The sequence below is a fragment of the Orcinus orca genome, chromosome 15 (assembly GCF_937001465.1).
Source record: "Orcinus orca chromosome 15, mOrcOrc1.1, whole genome shotgun sequence".
Lineage (NCBI taxonomy): Eukaryota > Metazoa > Chordata > Mammalia > Artiodactyla > Delphinidae > Orcinus > Orcinus orca.
Genome location: NC_064573.1, coordinates 26,347,953 through 26,363,927, shown reverse-complemented (window position 1 = coordinate 26,363,927; position 15,975 = coordinate 26,347,953). Strand labels below are relative to the sequence as shown.

Sequence of the window (15,975 nt, the reverse complement as noted above, 5' to 3'; positions counted from 1 at the left end):
TCCATGTACTTGTTGGTCATTTGTATGTCTTCTTTGCGAAAACATCTATTCAAGTCCTCTGACCATTTTAAAATTGGATTGTTTGGTTTTTTGCTATTGTATTGTATGAGTTCCTTACACATCTTGTATATTAACCCCTTATCAGAACGATGGCAAATATTTTCTTACATTCCATAGGTTGCCTTTTCTTTTTATCAATCATTTCTTTTGTTGTGCAGAAGCCTTTAGGTTGATATAATCCCACCTGTTCATTTTTGTTTTGGTCATGTGTGCTTTTGGTGTCATATTGAAAAAAAAAAATCATTGCCAAGACCAATGTTAAGGAGCTTTTTCCCTAGGTTTTCTTCTGGGACTTTTATGGTTTCGGGTCTTACATTCAAGTCCTTAATCCATTTCAAGTTAGTTTTTGTGAGTGGTGTAAGATAAGAGTCCAATTTCATTCTTTTGCATGGGAATATCCAGTTTTCCCAACACTATTTATTGAAGAGACTGTCCTTTACCCATTGAGTATTCTTGGCTTCCTTGTCAAACATTAGTTGACCAAAAATGTATTTCTTAATGTGTGTCTCAGTTGGAAACATTTGAAAGCCAGTGGTTATGTAGAGAAAATTCTTTAGAAACACTTATATTACATTTGGAAATAAGTCAAAAGATAGTACAGCATATCCTTTCAATGTCATACTAGAGCAATGTTTAAGAGGCCCAACTGCTTTCCAAAAGGACTTTTTGCGATGATGGAAATGTTCTATATCTGTGTTGTCCAATATATTAGCCATTAGCTACATATGACAATTGAATATGTGAAATGTGGCTAGTGTGACTGAGGAACTGAATGTTTAACTTTATTTAATTTTAATTAGTTAAAATTTAAATGTAAATGGCCAAAACTAGAGGAATGTTTCTATGTCCTTTAGAAAAGAAAATGTCAAGATTTTACTGCCCTGTAGAACATTAACTAATTTTGTATCTAAGCTAGCAATCTTATCCTAACCTTTCTTCTCAAAATGCCTATAAATACCCAGTTCCCCAAAATGCTCTTTAAACCAGCTTTACCATCTTACTGGCTCCCTCAGTGAGTTAGATAAAACCTTTCACATTATGTCCGTTCATATCAAAGAGAGTCATATTTTTAACTTTTTTTTTTTTTTTTTGCGGTACGCGGGCCTCTCACTGTTGTGGCCTCTCCCGTTGAGGAGCACAGGCTCCAGACACGCAGGCCCAGCGGACATGGCTCACGGGCCCAGCCGCTCCGCAGCATGTGGGATCCTCCCTGACTGGGGCACGAACCCGTGTCCCCTGCATCGGCAGGCGTACTCTCAACCACTGTGCCACCAGGGAAGCCCATGTTTTTAACTTTTTTGAAAGTCATGTCAACAAAAGAATGTGCTAAGTGTAGCGTAAAAGGATATATAGTGGAATCAGGAATTAGTTTTCTCTCCACCTAAGCTCTGCCTGGAGTAAGTATTGTGATCTGATAAACACCACTGATTTGTCCTAGAAAGTGATTCCGGAGCTGACTCTTAGTAGGCAAAATAGGCTTCAATTAGGCAAATGAGGTAGGAATGATCCTCCAAGCAAAATGAACTGCTCAGGACTGGTTCACAAGCATTGTAAGCAGTTTATTTATGCTGGAGTGAGAGATGAGGGGAGGTGTCTGGGTCAGGGTGGGAATGACAGGTGAAACTGGACAGAAAGAATAGCAAGAGAGTGTAGTGGAAAGGAACACTGGCTTCAGTCAGGAGACCTAGGTTTGCATCTTAACTCGATCTAGTTGGATAAGCTAAAATGAGCTAACTCAGCTCTTTGAGCCTGTTTCCACAACTGTAAATTGGGAGTATTAATAACTTTCCATGGGGTGTTAGGAGTAAATTGGATAAACACATAAATCACATAGTACATTGCCTGGTGCCCTACTTTAAATGTTTAATAAATTATAGCTATTATTACTAATGAGAGAGCAGTGAACAACTTCAAATGGTGCCAAGTTTAAATTTGGTAAAGTGTAAAATAATCTATAATTGGATTTCCTATTTAGGAAGTTATTGGCAACTTTGGCAAGAACAGCTTCAAAGAAGTAGGAGCAGAAAGTGTTGAGAAATGAATGGGAGGTGACGAAGTGAAGAAGAGGATAGCCAGTTCTTCCAGAAAGCTTGAAGTGAGTGCCAGAGAGGTGATTCAATTTAACAATACAAGATGAGAACTTTTTTTTTTTTTTTTTTTTTTGTGGTACGCGGGCCTCTCACTGTTGTGGCCTCTCCCGTTGAGGAGCACAGGCTCCAGACGCGCAGGCTCAGCAGCCATGGCTCACAGGCCTAGCCGCTCCGCGACATGTGGGATCTTCCCGGACCGGAGCACAAACCCGTGTCCCCTGCATCGGCAGGCGGACTCTCAACCACTGAGCCACCAGGGAAGCCCGAGAACTTTTTTTTTAGATTGAGGAGACTTGAATATTTTTGTATACTGAGGGGAGAATGGATGAAGGAAGCCAAAGATAATGAGGAGAAGATGTTTAGAATAAGATTCATAGCAAAAGAGACTGAAGGGAAAGACCTTGAAGACACAAGAGTAGTTAGTAGATGAAGAAAATAAAGCAGAGGAAAAAGTAAAGTCCATGTTTGTCCACTTCTAATGAGTAGGTCTGATGTGGGGGAAATTGGAGGGGAAGGAAAAGTTTAATGCACAGTTTGCATCCAAGATAGCCCCTGACAGCCATAGTCCACATCAGATTCTATCAGTCTAGATGGACCAAGTACAGACAATTTCAAAGTAAAGCAGGAAGGAATTTCCAAACCTTTTTCTTAATCAGGAGGGAGAGGGGGGCCTAGAGAAGACGGGATGCCAAAATAGAGTCTTGGGAACAGAAGCATTGGGTCACGAAGGCCTGAACAACTGCCGAAATCAAGGACAAATACTATGGTGCATAAACTTTAGAGACAGAATTTAGGGAAACAAAACAATTGCAAATGACCCAAGACCTGCCAATCATCCCCTTTCTGTCTCTCGATTGGTCAGTGCCGTGCAAAACCTCAGGATTAACAGACTTATTTTAACATTGATTGGCATGAGTAAAGAGTCCATCTTTGCCCAGTGATTGGCTGGCATGTCCAGGCTCTGGCCAATCCTGAAGGGGGCGGGCTGGTTAAGCGTCAGGTTTCCCTGAGCCGCCATCGGTGGATGTACTGTCAGCCTAGAAACTGGTTCCTTTTCTCCCTGCTGTCGATGGAACTTTCTTACCAGACTCTCAAATTCACTCATCAGGCGCGGGAAGCGGTAAGGAAAGCATATACAAAAAAAGAATTGTACTACCAGGAGCTCCTCTCCCCTTGTTGCTGCGGGCCGATTCGAGTGTCTCCAGTTGCTATGGTGACAGAGTCCGCTGCCCGAGTGGAGCAAGCGCAAAGTCTGGGGACTGGGCTTGAGGCAGGGGGTGAGGGAAGGATGGGTCTGGGACGCAGGCGGGTTTGGACTTGACAACGGGTTTGTTGAGAGACGGCAGGGTTGGTTTGTGACTGAGGAAGTGAGGTGTCGAAGGGGAGGTATTATTAGGCAGGCCGAGTCTTGATGGGTGAGCGGGTTTGGGGTGTGTTCAAAATGGAATTGTTCAAAGACAGGACAACACTGACCTGGGAGTTGGAATACTGGGTTCTGGTCCTGATTCACTACTACCAAGGCTGACAGACCTTAGGAATTCAATTCCTCTCTCAGGTTCCGGTTCCCCATTTGAAAGTAGGTAATTGGATTATAATCCTTTTCACAGGAAGTTAACATGAATTTTACAATACCATACTGTTTCCTGTTGTCTGTGTTATCCGCTAACTGGCTCAGCAATACTTTCCACAACAAAAAATGTGAATTGAAGATGTACTATATGCCAGGCTCTGGGGAAATAAAAGCAATGCTTTAGGGGGAAAAATGATTTTAAAAAATTTAAATTAAAAAATACTGGGGCTTCCCTGGTGGCGCAGTGGTTGAGAGTCCGCCTGCCGATTCAGGGGACACGGGTTCGTTCCCCGGTCCGGGAGGATCCCACATGCCGCGGAGCGGCTGGGCCTGTGAGCCATGGCCGCTGAGCCTGCGTGTCCAGAGCCTGTGCTCTGCAACGGGAGAGGCCACAACAGTGAGAGGCCCGCGTACCGCCAAAAATAAATAAATAAATAAATAAAAATTAAAAAAATACTGGTGGGCTTCCCTGGTAGCGCAGTGGTTGAGAGTACGCCTGCCGATGCAAGGGACACGGGATCGTGCCCGGGTCTGGGAAGATCCCACATGCCGCGGAGCGGCTGGGCCCGTGAGCCATGGCCGCTGAGCCTGCGCGTCCGGAGCCTGTGCTCCGCAACGGGAGGGGCCACAGCAGTGAGAGGCCCGCGTACCGCAAAAAACAAACAAACAAACAAACAAAAATACTGGTATCTAAGCTCCACCTCCCGAGATACTGATTTACTGGTCTTGTTGTATCCTGTGCATTGATATTTTAGAAAATCTCAATAGGTGATTATAATGTGTAGCCAAGGTTATGAACCACCACTTTAGTGTCTCCCACCTTTAAAAAAAAAAACTAATAATACACGAAAAAGGTAACCCTTTGGTCTCACATCCCCTCTACCTAGCAACCTCTCTCCAACTTCTCCAATTTCTCTCCAACTTCTGGAAAGGATTGGCTACACTTGCTGTTGCTACTTCCTCACCTCTGTCCATTCCAACCTGAGCCTGAACTACCTGCATCAGAACATTTTGAACTGGCTTTTAATAAAGCAGATTCCTGCACCTCCCTGAGAATTACTGAATCAGAAACTCTCAGGGATGGGGGTCTTGAAACTTGCATTGTAAATGCACACTCCAGGTTTGAAAACCACTGTCCTAGATGCTCTTATACATTTTCATGACTTCCAATGCCATCTGTATGCCAACAACTCCCCCAAACTGACTCTAGACTGGACTTCTTTGCTGAGCCCCAAACCCATGTGATATCTTAGAATATGGAACACGGAGAGCACAATGAATCAATTGATTGTTTGACAAATCCAGTGGGGAATCTCAAGAATCTGCATGTTAACTTGTTCAACCCCTAACATTTAACCTTCTTCTCTAAAACCTGTTATCTTTCCCAGTCTTCCTCTCTGGGAATGTGAAACCGCCATCCACCCAATTGCTCCAATCAGAATTCTGGGAATCATCCTTAGCTCCTTCTACCTGCTAATTCCTCCTCCCGTCCTCTACATAAGGAAGGCATCAGCAAATCTTACTGATTCTATTTCTATAATGGGTCTTTAATAATAGCCTTTATCCAGGTCCAAGCCACTATCATCTCTCACTTGAACCATTTCAATAGCCTCTTAACTATTCCCCCTGTTGGTTTTGCCTCCTTCCAGTCCATTCTTCATCTAATGATCAGAGTGATCTTAAAATTGTGTCACTCCCTGGCTGGGATCCTTTTAATGGCTTTCCATTACACTTGGGATAAAACCCCCAACCTTGACATGATCTATAGAGCAGGCAGTGATGTGGCCCAACTTCTACATCCAGCCTCTTTCTCACCACTTTCCATATTGCCTCGCACTGCTCCAGGCACATTCTCTCAGATCTGACATGTTTCTGAACTCCGTATGGTTTGTACCACACAGGTTACCATTTAATTGTGATTAATTTATGTTATTACCTATTTCCTGCATGTGACATAGCCTCTCAAACAGAATTCATGTGACTTGGAAACAGAGACCCAGTCTTATTTTTTTGTTCTATTCCATAGATGGGACTAAGAGCCATATTTAGGTATGCTCATTGATGTCTTGAACTTTTGGGGTCTGAGTGCAAGAACTGTGTCTGTGGAGGGAATAAGGTTGAGGTGGGGGAGGTGATCAGTGAGTTGGATATAAAGAGGATTGCATGTCCACAAGGAATTTTGATCATCTATGTTGTCTACTGTATTAGGATTTCAAGAATACTTCCTTTTTATTTGGTTAATTTTTATTGTAGTTTCAAATTTAAAAAAAAAATATATATATATTTTAAATATATATATATATTGGATTTCTGTTTTAAACAAAGTAATGCCAGCACTCAGTTTAAAAACATTTAATAGTTCTACAAAACTTAAGAAAAAAAGTTTCCTGCTTCCTTTCACACCGCCTTCAAATATTGCTCCCCAGAAGCAACTGCTTTTACCCTTCTTAGCAGCTTCTTCAAAATAACAAGTTAAAACTTCTGAATTCTGATTTTTCATTCTCAGATGTAAATTCTATTTACTTTGATGGAAAATGAGCATTTGGCTTTTTTTAACCTACCTTGCTCCTTCCCCATCCTCTATCACTAGCCCATACTTAACTTCCCTTCCTCCATTTTCCCAAGATCATTTTATCACAATTTTTGGTTAAATACATATTCAGTACAGTTATGTATATTAATCTGACCATGAAAGTGTTATTCACAGCTGATATGGTACACTGTGGTTATATTTTATTTTTTATTTAACTTTGGGCAGGACTCAATCATAGCTTAACTATGCCTTACCCTTTGGCTTAATTTTCTGTATATTTGATGACTACTTTCTTCCTAAATTTTCTGAAGGAATTGTAAAACTCCTTTCCATATGGTGAAGCTCACCAGGAAATCTTGCAGTTTCTTTTTTTTTCTTAGTGATATCCTTTCTGGACCTCTTGCATCTCCTGCTTTGTAGACTGGTTGTTCTCTGGGCTTGCTATGCAGCATTCTTCCTGGGAAATCCCTTCCCCTCTTCCCTGTGTCAGAAACCCTGTTTCTTGGATCCCATGTCTTCTTCCTTCTTGTCCTATATCCCTGTTTTAGTGAAACATACTGACCAATGACTGCCTGAGAAAAGGTACATGGGAGGCAAAGTTTTTGAAGTAAGGTACCATGTATGAAACTCTGTACTTCTCTCACCTTGTTGATGGTTTGGCTGAGATTAATATTCTAGGCTGGAATTGATTTCATCTCATTTGAGAAGGCATTTCTCCATTATCTTTTAGCTTCCAATGTGACTGCAACAAGTCTGGTGCTATTCTTTCTCTGAAAGCTTTTAGAATCTTCTCCTTACCGTCCCTGGTTTCTGAATTTTCATGAAGATATTGCTTGTTGAGAATCCTTTTTCATTCACAGCACTGGTATGCAGTTATGAGCCATTTAGATCAGGGAATTCATGCCCTCAATTCTGGAAAATATTCTTGCATTATTTCTTTAGATAATTTTTTCCCTTTCTTTTTTCTCCTCTCTTGCTCTTCCTTCCTTCCTTTCTTTTTCTTTCTTTCTCTCTCTCCCTCCCTCCTTCCTTCCTTCCTTCCTTTTGTATTTTTAAGGTTTTTCTTTTCCCTGGCAGTCCTATTCATTGGATATTTGACTTCCAAATGGAACCTCTAATCATGTTGTTTTCTGTTTTATTTTACATCGCTTACTTTTCTTGCTTTTCGTATCAAGAGACCTCTTCAACTTTTTATCCCATTTTGTTGAGTTTTAAATTTCTGCTATCGTATTTTTATTTCCAGGTACTTTCTTATTGTCTCAATGTTCCTTTTTCACAGCATCTTGTTCTTACAGATGCCATGGCTCCTTTTATCTCCCTGAGGTTTCCTCTCTCTCTCTCCCTCCCTCCCTCTTTGTATTTTGCTCCTAGCATTATGTCTATTTCCCCTCAGGTTTTTCTTTGCTTTTTTCCCTGGTGCTCTGTCTTTCATGTAGGAGGTTTTCCTCAGAAGTCTAGTGAACCTTGCCTGAGGTGAGACACCTAAAAGCTAATTAGAATCCGTGTGTTTTAGAAGAGGCTCTTCAAATAAAGATGGGTTTCTCTGTAGGATGATCACGAAGCCAGGGGCCTTTTCACTGGGATATCCCCAAATGCCAGTTAGTGTCTGTAGGTCTTTGCTCTGAGGCCTTCAGTTTCTCTAAGAAGTCCTTCTCACCTTTCTACAGGGAATGAGGGCAAAACAAGCATGGTTGCCACCACTGTTGGAGTTGAACAGGGAAAGACAATTGAGTGGGGGGGTTGGGGGCTTCTCCTCACTCTTCAGTGTATAAATTATACTTAATTACTCCTTCCTTTAAAAAAAATTCCTTTACCATCACTTTAATGTGATTTTGGAAGAGAGCAGAGATAAACAATCTCCAGAACAGTTTTGTTTTACAGATATTTATTGAATGCCTACTGGGTACAAAGACTCGTACTAGTTGCTTTTGTAGGGGGTGGTTTCAGAGAGGTGAATGTAAAAAAAAAAAAAAAAGAACTAATATATGATTCATACCTAAAAGATAACTTTATTTTGTTATTGTTGGTTTCAAGCTAGGCATTTGTCATACATGTTTATATATTAAAATTTACTTTTAAATATGGTTATTTCTTTGCATATGATAGGGGTTGGTGGCTGAGCATAAGAATGGGAGTTAGATACTCTTGAATTCATACCCCGGTTTTTACTTAATACTGAGGTAAATATGCATTTATTCATCAACTCATACAATGAACACTTACTTAGTGACTGCTACGTATAAAATGTGGTGTTTTGAGATACCCATGATGTTTTGTGCATTGACACAGTTGATTATCCGTGGGAAATGCCTCTTCTCTTGGTTTTCATAATGCTACAGTTTCCTAGAGTTCTGTTTTCCTTCTTGGCCTCCTTAATGAGCTTATGTTTCTCTGCCCCTTACATTTTTGTTCTTTAGGATCTGAACTTGCCTTTCTTGGTCAGCCTGCTTCCCAAACTTGACAAAGCGCCCCTCCTTGATGCAATGAGTAGACATCACCATGCCACCCTTATCCCAGGAAATTATAATTGAATTTTTCCTTGTTGATTGCCTCCCCTGACCCCAGTAGACTATAAGCTCCTTGAGGGCAAGGACTCTGGCAAGTTTCTTTCCTGACTGGTAAACTGATCATGCTTCTGCAGGGCTTCTGAGTCTTTAATGTGCACACTGAACACCTGGGATGTTTTGAAAATTCAGATTGTGATCCAGTAGTTCTGGATGGGGCATGAATCATGAACTCTCTTGTGGTACTGATGTTGTAGTGATCTGTGGGTAGCAAAATCTGTGAGTGGAGAATTTTCTCCTATTCCATTTTAAATTTAGTGTTTAATTACACTTGATCTTAGCCAAAAGGCCGAGAAGCGATAAATTTAGTGTTTAATTAAAATAAGACTATATGCAATTTGTAAACCTCCGCCACTTTCTTTTTTTAAACTTGAAGGTAAGATCCTCGGGGCAAGGAAGCTCTGAGGAGCAATTGCTTCAGTGTTTTTAGTTTGACCATACAATTAAAACCAAACAAACAGTAATTGGTCTCAGTGCAGAAGAATGGTTTTTAGAAAGCCATAATTGATCCACACATTTGTGTGTACACACAAAATAATCTGAAAAATAGTTAAGTTTATTTATTCTCATGTGTCATTACATGTACTTTTCAAAAGTTGTGACTTTGCTTGTGTGAAACTTATATTAAAAATATCTGCTATAAGTGTTAGCTAATTAATGAGGTGTCAGATTAGGTTTTTAAATGAGCGTTGTTAAATGCCTTAGCTTTTATTAATTGCATGGGCCCCTAAAAAAAAAAAAACTAGAGTAATTGAAAATTTAATTACATCAATGTTTTTCTTCAGAGAACTAAGGCTTATTAAGCTTTAAATGTTCAAACATTTAAGTGTCTATTGAAATACCAATAGCTATAAACAATGTGCAGTTCTAAATACTAATTAAACAAACTCTACCTCACCATAAAGCTAAGCTGAATTTTAAGTAACTCATGTTTTAAGTTCTCGGCTCTGCTCTTACATAAGGAGTTAACCACTTCACTACCGAGCACTGCCGTAGCCTTGTGGGCATCTTTAAAAGTGCTGTGGCTGCTGTTGAGCCCCATTCTTCCTGTACCTGGACCAAGAAAGGGAGGCTGATCAGACAACCTGGAACATTTTGCTAGTGTCACATTGCTACTCTTGGAGATTTGTTCTTTTTTCTTTTATTTTTCTTTTTAACCACTAACTGAGAATATGAGAATATACAGATATGACTTTGTATATCTGATGTTTTGGGTTAAAAACATCCTTTCTTTCTTTTGTAAAAATAATGTTAATTTTATTAGGTTTTATTTTTAAGGATAAAAAGTATATATCTCTCCACTCAGGTCAATCTTGTAAACATTAAAAAAATGATAAAGCTTTCTGCTCTCAAATGTGGTAGAGTAAATGGTACCAGACTAGCCTTCCTGCTGTATGTAACTAGGAAACTGGACTAAATATATGAATAATCTGTTTTCAGACTTTGGGCAATGTGATCATGAGACAAGATCTTCTGCCTGGAAGCAGTAACTGGGTTCTAGCACACAAGGGAGTATCTAGGCAGAGCACAGCAGTTTTGCAGAGATGAGACAAGGGAGTTGAGTTTGGGAAGACTTAGCTGGTTAGAATTGGGAGGGAAGAGGAACAGAGAGGAGGGAGCTAGGCAAACAAATTGCTCCATACATCTGAGTTTTTGGCTGAATACTAAGCTGTGCATACACAGAGTGGAAATGTATGAAGCTGGGGAAAAACCAATTATCAGGGAACTATAAGCTGAACAACTACTGGTGCTCACATAACATTGAGAGACATTTGAAGTCCAGCCAACCTGAGTGGAGACTTCTTGTGGAACAGCAGAGCATTTAGTAGAGATTCCAGGAAGGCAGTGCATTAAGAGTAACCCTAAACTAGGCTTAGAATAAAATTGACTTTGGATAACCTCCTTCCTAACAAAGCTTGATAGAATCAGACTTACCTGCAAATAACTAACCTATCTGCCCCCTCAAAACCCTCAAAATACTTAAAAGAAGGCAATATAACCTAGGTATTCACAAGACTGGCATCCAAGGAAATAACTACTAGCGGTCATAAAACCCAGGAAAATGTGCCCAAACCAGGACAAAAATCAGTCAACAGAAGATCCAGTAATACAACAAAAGACAGAATTAGCAGACAGGGTCTTTAAAAATAGCTATTATAAATATGTTTAAACATTTAAGGGAAACATGATTATAAAAAGGAGAAAAACAGAAGATATAAGAAGAATAAAATGGAACTTGACAGACTTGAAAAATATGCAGAATTGTTTCTGGGTCCTCAAGTCTGTTCCATGGGCCTTTTTGTCTATTTCCTGTGCTAATACCACACTGTCTTAATAAATATAGTTGTATCCATTCTTGATATCCATTAGAGCAAAGACTTCTACTTGTTCTTTTTTGTCAAATGGTCACACTATTATTTGTTCTTGTAGTTCCTTTAGGTGTAAGATTAGATTGTTTATTTGAGATTTTTCTTGTTTCTTGAGGTATGATTGTATTGCTATAGACTTTCCTCTTAGAACTGCTTTTGCTGCATTCCATAGGTTATGGATCGTAATGTTTTCGTTGTCATTTGTCTCTAGGTATTTTTTGATTTCCTCGTTGATTTCTTCAGTGATCTCTTGGTTATTTATTTACTTATTGTTTAGCCTCCATGCGGTTGTGTTTTTTTACGTTTTTTCCCCTGTAATTGATTTCTAATCTCATAGCATTATGGTTGGAAAAGATGCTTAATATGATTTCAATTTTCTCAAATTTACCAAGGCTTGATTTGTGACCCAAGATGTGATCTATCCTGGAGAATGTCCGTGTGCACTTAAGAAGAAAGAGTAATCTGCTGTTTTCAGATGGAACGTCCTATAAATATCAATTAAATCTATCTGGTCTGTTGTATCATTTAAAGCTTGTGTTTCCTTATTAATTTTCTGTCTGGATGATCTGTCCATTGGTGTAAGTGAGGTGTTAAAGTCCCCCACTATTATTGTGTTACTGTCGATTTCCCTTTTTATAGCTGTTAGCATTTGCCTTATGTGTTGAGGTGCTCCTATGTTGGGTGCATATATATTTATAATTGTTATATCTTCTTCTTGGATTGATCCCTTGATCATTATGTAGTGTCCTTCCTTGTCTCTTGAAACATTCTTTATTTTAAAGTCTATTTTATCTGATATGAGTATTGCTACTCCAGCTTTATTTGATTTCCATTTGCATGGAGTGTCTTTTTCCATCCCCTCACTTTCAGTCTGTATGTGTTCCTAGGTATGAAATGGGTCTCTTGTAGACAGCGTATATATGGGTCTTGTTTCTATATCCATTCAGCGAGTCTGTGTCTTTTGGTTGGAGCATTTAATCCAATCACGTTTAAGGTAATTATCGATATGTATGTTCCTATTACCATTTTCTTAATTGTTTTGGGTTTGTTTTTGTGGGTCCTTTTCTTCTTTTGTGTTTCCCACTTAGAGAAGTTCCTTTAGCATTTGTTGTAGAGCTGGTTTGGTGGTGCTGAATTCTCTTAGCTTTTGCTTGTCTGTAAAGCTTTTGATTTCTCTGTCAAATCTGAATGAGATCCTTGCCGGGTAGAGTCATCTTGGTTGTAGGTTCTTCCCTTTCATCACTTTAAATATATCGTGCCACTCCCTTCTGGCTTGTAGAGTTTCTGCTGAGAAATCAGCTCTTAACCTTATGGGAGATCCCTTGTATGTTATTTTTCCCTTGTTGCTTTTAATAATTTTTCTTTGTCTCTAGTTTCTGTCAATTTGATTAGTATGTGTCTCGGCGCGTTTCTCCTTGGGTTTATCCTGCCAGGGACTCTCTGCACTTCCTGGACTTGGGTGGCTGTTTCCTTTCCCATGTTAGGGAAGTATTTGACTATAATCACCTCAAATATTTTCTCCAGTCCTGTCTCTCTTTCTTCTCTATCTGGAACCCCTATAATGTGAATGTTGTTGCATTTAATGTTGTCCCAGAGGTCTCTTAGGCTGTCTTCTCATTTCTTTTCATTCTTTTTTCTTTATCCTGTTCCATGTAACAAAAAGAATAAAATATCTAGGAATAAACCTACCTAAGACCTGTATGCAGAAAATTATAAGACACTGATGAAAGAAATTAAAGATGATACAAATAGATGGAGAGATATACCTTTTTTCTCTTTCAGAGATGCATTTAAAGATTTAAATTTCCCTCCAATCACTACTTTGCCTGCTTCCACGTGTTTTAATATGTAGCATTTTAATTTTTTCCTTTTCATTCAATTTCACATATTTTCTAACATCTATTATGATTTTTCTCTGACCCATAAGTATTTAGAAGTGTATTATTTGCATATGGGAAGTCTATTGATACCTTTGGACATTGTTTTCTAGATTAACTGCATTGTGTCTACATAACAATATTCTACATAACAATCTACATGATTTCAGTCCTCTAACATTTGTCAAGAATTGTTTTATGGCTCAGTGAATGGTTAAGTTTCTTAATTGTGTTGTTCAAATCTTTTATATCTTACAGATTTTTTTCTTCTTCTTCTGTTAATTATTGAGGAAGGCATATAAATATCTCTCACTGTGATTGTATTTTTTTGCCTATTTCTCGTTTTGATTTTGTCAATTTTTGCTTTATTTATTTTGATACCATGTTATTATGTACATAAAAATTTAGGATTGTTATCTTCAATTAATTTCTGGGTTTTATGTGAGATAGGGGTTAAGCTTTGTTTTTTTCTTATTTGGTTATCCAGTTGCTCCAGTACCTTAAAAATTTTTTTTGAATTACAGTGGCAACTTTGTAAAAAATCACATTATCATATATTTGTGGGTCTATTTCTGAACTCTCTGTTCTGTTCCATTGATAGGTTTATCTATCTCTGTGCCAATATCAAACTATCTTAATTATTGTGGCCTAGTATTAAGCCTTGAAAACCGGTAGTGTAAATCCTCTGACTTAACTCTTTTTCAATGCTGTCTTGGTTATTCTAAATTTCCACATAAATTTTAGAATCAGATTTTCAATTTATACAAAAAAGTCTGCTGAGCTTTTCATGAGATTTCATTCAATCTATAGATCAATTTTCAGGAGAATTAACATCTTAACAAAATTCATTTTCCCAATTCATAAACATTGTATCTTCTTTAGTACCTCTTATCCCTATTTTGTCATTTTCAGCATAGAGGCTGTATTAGTTTGCTAGGGCTGCCATAACAAAATGTCACAGACTGGGTGGCTTAAACAACAAAAATTTATTTTCTCACAGTTCTGAAGGCTAGAAGTTCAAGATCAAGATGTTGGCAGGTTTGGTTTATCCTGAGGCCTTTCTCCTTAGCTTGCAAATGGCCACCTTCTTGCTGTGACCTCAATATGATCTTTCCTACATTGGAGAACATCCCTGGTGTCGCTTTGTGTGTCCAAATTTCCTCTTCTTCTAAGGACACCAGTCAGATTGGATTAGGGACCACCCTAATGACCTCATTTTAACTTAATCACCCCCTAAAGGCTCTATCTCCAAATACAGTCACATTCTTAATTATTCAGGGTTAGGGCTTCAATGTATAAATTTGGGGAGGAGAGGACACAATTCAGCCCACAAAAGAAATCTGAAACATCTTTTGTTAGATTTGTTCCTAACTGATTTTTATATACTATTGTAAATGATATTGGTTGAAATAGTTTTTCTCAAGTCTGTGTCTGAGAGTTCCAGTATCTTGAGGCCCATGTGAATCTGTTTCAGTTGTCTGTTATTCCTAATGTTTTTCATTTATGTTGTTCTTTTCTTAGACTGTATATGGCAGTGTAGTTGATGGTTTGTTTTTAGAAATAATTTGAGATGAAGGATGATGATATCTTCCTGTAGAGGTAATTTAGGCTTGTTTCTGTCTTGTGCCTGGGGAGAGGAGCTAGTAATCTAGGAATATCTCAATCCAAATTCAGGGACTGAGATTTTTCTGGGCCATACAGAGCTTAGGCAGCCTAACTTATCCTTTGTCCTTATTCCTTGGACTGAATAAGGACTGAGTATTCATTGGTTTTACCAGGATCCCCTATCTTGGTGGGTCTTGGATTAGAACTTTTGCACCTGTAGCACTTTGAGGTTGTCAAACACACTACTCAGCATCTTAGCCTCTTAGAGGCAGGCAAACGTCCTGGAGAAAAATTCGATTCAAGTGCCATGGTCATGTCTTTGTATTAATTGAGTACACACACACACAAACACACGCAGATGTGTCTGGAGAATAAAATCCTATAAGTGAAATTGCTATATCAGAGTTTGTATATGTGTATGTTTGATATATGTGCATCTGTAGAATACAATTCTTGTGGAAATAAATAAAAACCACCCAAGCTGAACAAACAGAGGCTATTTATTGAGAGCTTGCTATAGCAAGGGAGTCAGCTACCATCACTCGCATTTGGCAGGCAGGGGAGTGGGATAGCTTTATAGTGAAAAACTAAGGGAAGGCTTTAGTATTTTCTGATTGGAGGTTGCTGACTTGGGAAATCCGGAGTTGGGCCTAACTAGAAGCGGGGCATCTTATGTGATTGATTTGGAGATCATATTTGGCTTTCTCTGGTTGGTCCTGACTTGGAGGCTGAGGGCAAAAATTGGGAGGCTGGGAGCTGTTGACCAAATCCTCACCACTCTGGGCCGATTGCTAAGGAGGTTGTGATTTAGTTTCCTGGACTGATTGCTGGAGAGTCTGTGATTTGGTTTTCTGGGATGGTTGCTGCAGAGGTTGTGGTTTGGCTTCCTGAGCTTATGTGGTTCTGGTCATTAGTCATTTATATATTCAGTTTCTCATCCTAAAAGTGATATTGTAGTACCAAAGAATATATATTTAACATTTGCCTATTAACTTCAATAGAAGTTGTATTAATTTATCATCTACTAGTAATGTATGATCATCTGCTCTAACACAGCAAGCTATTAAGCTTTTGAATTCTACTTAACTGGTAGGTGAAAATTTGTATCATATTATGGGTTTTTTTTCTTTTTTTTTGAATTTAATTGAATTTAATTTTTTTATACAGCAGGTTCTTGTTAGTTATCTATTTTATACATATTAGTGTATATATGTCAATCCCAATCTCCCAATTCATCCCACCACCACCACCTCCCTCATATTATGTTTATTTGCATTTTAGTAAGATTGAGCATCTTGTCATATATT

The 15,975-nt window shown here is 38.7% G+C and overlaps 1 protein-coding gene across 5 annotated transcripts in view; it reads left to right on the top strand.

Moving 5' to 3' along the window:
• Window positions 1–3,129: 3,129 nt before the first annotated feature.
• Window positions 3,130–15,975, top strand: part of KATNAL2 (katanin catalytic subunit A1 like 2) — a 90,865-nt gene continuing 78,019 nt past the window's right edge. For 4 of the 5 annotated variants that reach the window (XM_033421361.2, XM_033421357.2, XM_033421358.2 and 1 more), the window contains exon 1: window positions 3,130–3,270. In XM_033421361.2, coding sequence (XP_033277252.1) covers window positions 3,175–3,270 — 96 coding nt within the window. In that variant the 5' untranslated portion in view covers window positions 3,130–3,174. The remainder of the gene's footprint in view (window positions 3,271–15,975) is intronic. The other variant, XM_033421360.2, reaches the window with a different exon arrangement.